The sequence below is a fragment of the Cicer arietinum genome, chromosome 1 (assembly GCF_000331145.2).
Source record: "Cicer arietinum cultivar CDC Frontier isolate Library 1 chromosome 1, Cicar.CDCFrontier_v2.0, whole genome shotgun sequence".
Classification (NCBI taxonomy): domain Eukaryota; kingdom Viridiplantae; phylum Streptophyta; class Magnoliopsida; order Fabales; family Fabaceae; genus Cicer; species Cicer arietinum.
The window spans coordinates 18,387,603-18,390,501 of NC_021160.2; the positions used below are offsets into that span (position 1 = coordinate 18,387,603).

The 2,899-nt window shown below is 30.0% G+C and overlaps 1 protein-coding gene across 1 annotated transcript in view; it reads right to left on the reverse strand.

Moving 5' to 3' along the window:
* Window positions 1-712, reverse strand: part of LOC101515372 (large ribosomal subunit protein uL18c-like) — a 1,883-nt gene extending 1,171 nt beyond the window's left edge. Inside the window, exon 1 of the mRNA XM_004488103.3 lies at window positions 400-712. Within this exon, the coding sequence (XP_004488160.1) occupies window positions 400-570 (171 nt within the window). The 5' untranslated portion in view covers window positions 571-712. The remainder of the gene's footprint in view (window positions 1-399) is intronic.
* Window positions 713-2,899: the final 2,187 nt, after the last annotated feature.

The following is a 2,899-nucleotide window of genomic DNA, read 5'->3' on the forward strand; positions in this document are numbered from 1 at the left end:
TTAATTAAACAGTTATATTATATATACACTTCTTCAGAAAAGCTCATAATTTTACAAATACGTCATAAAGCCAATATGAAAACAACAAAGAAAAATGAGTTAATGAAAACTAGTAATGGCCAAATAACACAATCGAATGGGCAAACAGCAAAATCAGTACTCTGACAAATAAATAAAAATTAAAGTAAAATCAGAAGCTAAGAAACAAAATCAGTGGTGGATAACAAGTAATAGAACACATAATTAAAAACAAGTAATGCAAGAAAGAACTAAAATTTCGCATATTACAGTGGTGGATAAAGTGAAAGAGAGAAACTCGTAAAATTCGGGTTGTGTTATTACCGAAATTGATAGCAAAGAAGAGAATAATTGAACGGTGAAAAGAGGAATTAGAGTTACCTTCTTCCTGATACGGACATGGCGGGCAGTTCGGTCTTCTCTTCGGGTAGTGGATTTGGCTTCAACGACAAAAGATAAAGATGAATTGGAATTGGGATTTGGCGTTGGAATTGTTAAAGAAGAAGAGGGGAATGCACAAGAATGAAGGAATGAGAGCGAAGAAGCTAACATTGTAACTTATTGTTATCACTTTCAAACACAACCGTTTTCGCTATCTTATCCTTCTGCTAAAACTCGCCTCCAATTTCAGACTTGTGTTGTGCTTCTATCTATTGCTTCTAATTTTTTATTTGGTTCCCTAAAGAAATACTCTTATTCATTTTTTTCTTTCTATATGCTTTATTTAGATGACATTTTATTATTGATAGATACTTACTTTTTTGTCTATGATATTTTATTTTTGTTTTGAACTTGTTTCTATAAGATTTTTATGGTTTGGTTTTAGTCTTTATTATTTTACTCTAAGAATAAATATGCATTTAGCTTCTTAAAATTATAATGGTCGGTAAATTTAGTTCCTTAAATTTATAAATAATATAAATCAATTTAATACATCCACCAAAAAAAAATTATTTAGTAAAAATCAATCAAAATCAATAAAAGATATATATATATTGATTTAAATTTTATTTTATTATAATAAAACATAAAATCTTTAAAAATATGGTGCAAAATTCAAAAGAATGATTAAATTGATTGGTGCAAAGAGATTGGATTTCTATTTTGCAAATTTGATTATTAAATTAACTGACTTTTAAGATTTACTTCTGCTTTAGTTTTTATAATATAACAGTAAAAGACTTAGGTTTTTGCTTTTTTGACTTAAAAGACATACATTAAAAATAACCAACTTAGCAGTACCATTCACTCCTTCACCAATTAAAATATCCATTATCCTCTAGTGTTAAGTCCACTACAATCTTTCTATATACTGAGTTTAGTCTTGACATCATAGCCAACATTTTCCTTCACCCATTTCAACACTTTATATGCAGCACTTGATAAATGGAAGTCAGATACTACTACTATGTTACCATTTTCCAAGACAAACTATAATACCCGATTTAGAGCAAGTATTCCCAAGGAGCATGCCTCATTATTTAAATTTGATGAAAATGTGGGCTAGGCATCTAGGTTGCAACGCTCTTGACTCAGTGGTTGTGTACCTTATTGATCAACCACCAAACTGTTAAGACAAACTCTCAATTTAAGTTTTGATGAAAATAAACAAAGGTTAATTAAGAACGTTAATTATGATTTCTAAATGTTATGTTAATATTACATGTGCTTTTGAGTGGATTAATTCAAGGATAGGACTCAAGAAAAGCAAAGAAATCATACAAAAACTGAACAAATAAGAAAGGAGAACATTCTGGACAAAATATGTGACAACGGAGAATGTTCTCCAGGATCAAGACTAATCATCACAGCCTCAAGATCAATCAATCTCCATTAGTTCAAAGAAGATTTTGTCTTTGGAATTTACACTTATGTTATCTGTACTTGACAATGATCAAGTAGGATCCATTCTAATCAAAGAAACCATTTGAATCACAAAGAGAAAAGATCGTGAATCAAGTAAATTGAAACAAGTTTGAACATTCTCCATCTTGACTGTCAAAAGAGTTAAACAATCTTGAATTGTACAAGACATCCAAATTAATCAGGTAGACAACCAAAATGATCAAGACTGAAACTTCAGATTGATCATCAATCTCTAGAAAGTTCCAAGACTAGAACACTAGATTGATTATCAATCTCCATAATTTTCATTAAAGTTCTACATAAGTTAATAATCATTCTCCAAGCTGTTTTGACAGATCGAAGCAAAGACATCAACAAATATATTTGAAGTATAAAGGATCATTAAAACCAAGAGAAATCTGATCAAGAACAAAAAAATCAGTCCAGTCAACAGAGTTCAAAAGTATTCAAAAGGCTAGAATATTTTTATTCATATATATTGGTTTTGGTCAAAACTGACACAATACTACCAACAACTCTTTTGACCATTATTAATTGCTCTAAAACACCTATAAAAGAAATGTCAATGCTCAGGGAAATAGCAGAAGTTCAAGTGCTAACAAGTCTCATAAAATCATTCACATTCACATACTTGAAATTCCCACTTTCTCAAGAAAGAATTAGTTATGATTACATTTCAATACTCTGTTATTGTTGTACTAAATTCTTTGTAAAGAATCGAATCTCAAACAAGAGTTAAGATATCTCAGATTCTATTAAAACAATCTCATCATTATTGTAAAACTCAGACTATAAGAGTTTAATATAGTTTTGGTAGATTGTAAGAAATCCTATCAAGGTTGGTAGGTGACCTAATTAAATCTCTTTCTAGGTGGAAAGAAATTAAGCTTGTAATAGATCAAGGTTGATCTGAGCTAGATGTTATAAAACCAAGAAGGTTCTTTGTTTTGAACACTTAGTGGAAAATCTCACATTTGTGAGGATTGGACGTAGTCCAAGTTGGGTGAACCAGGAT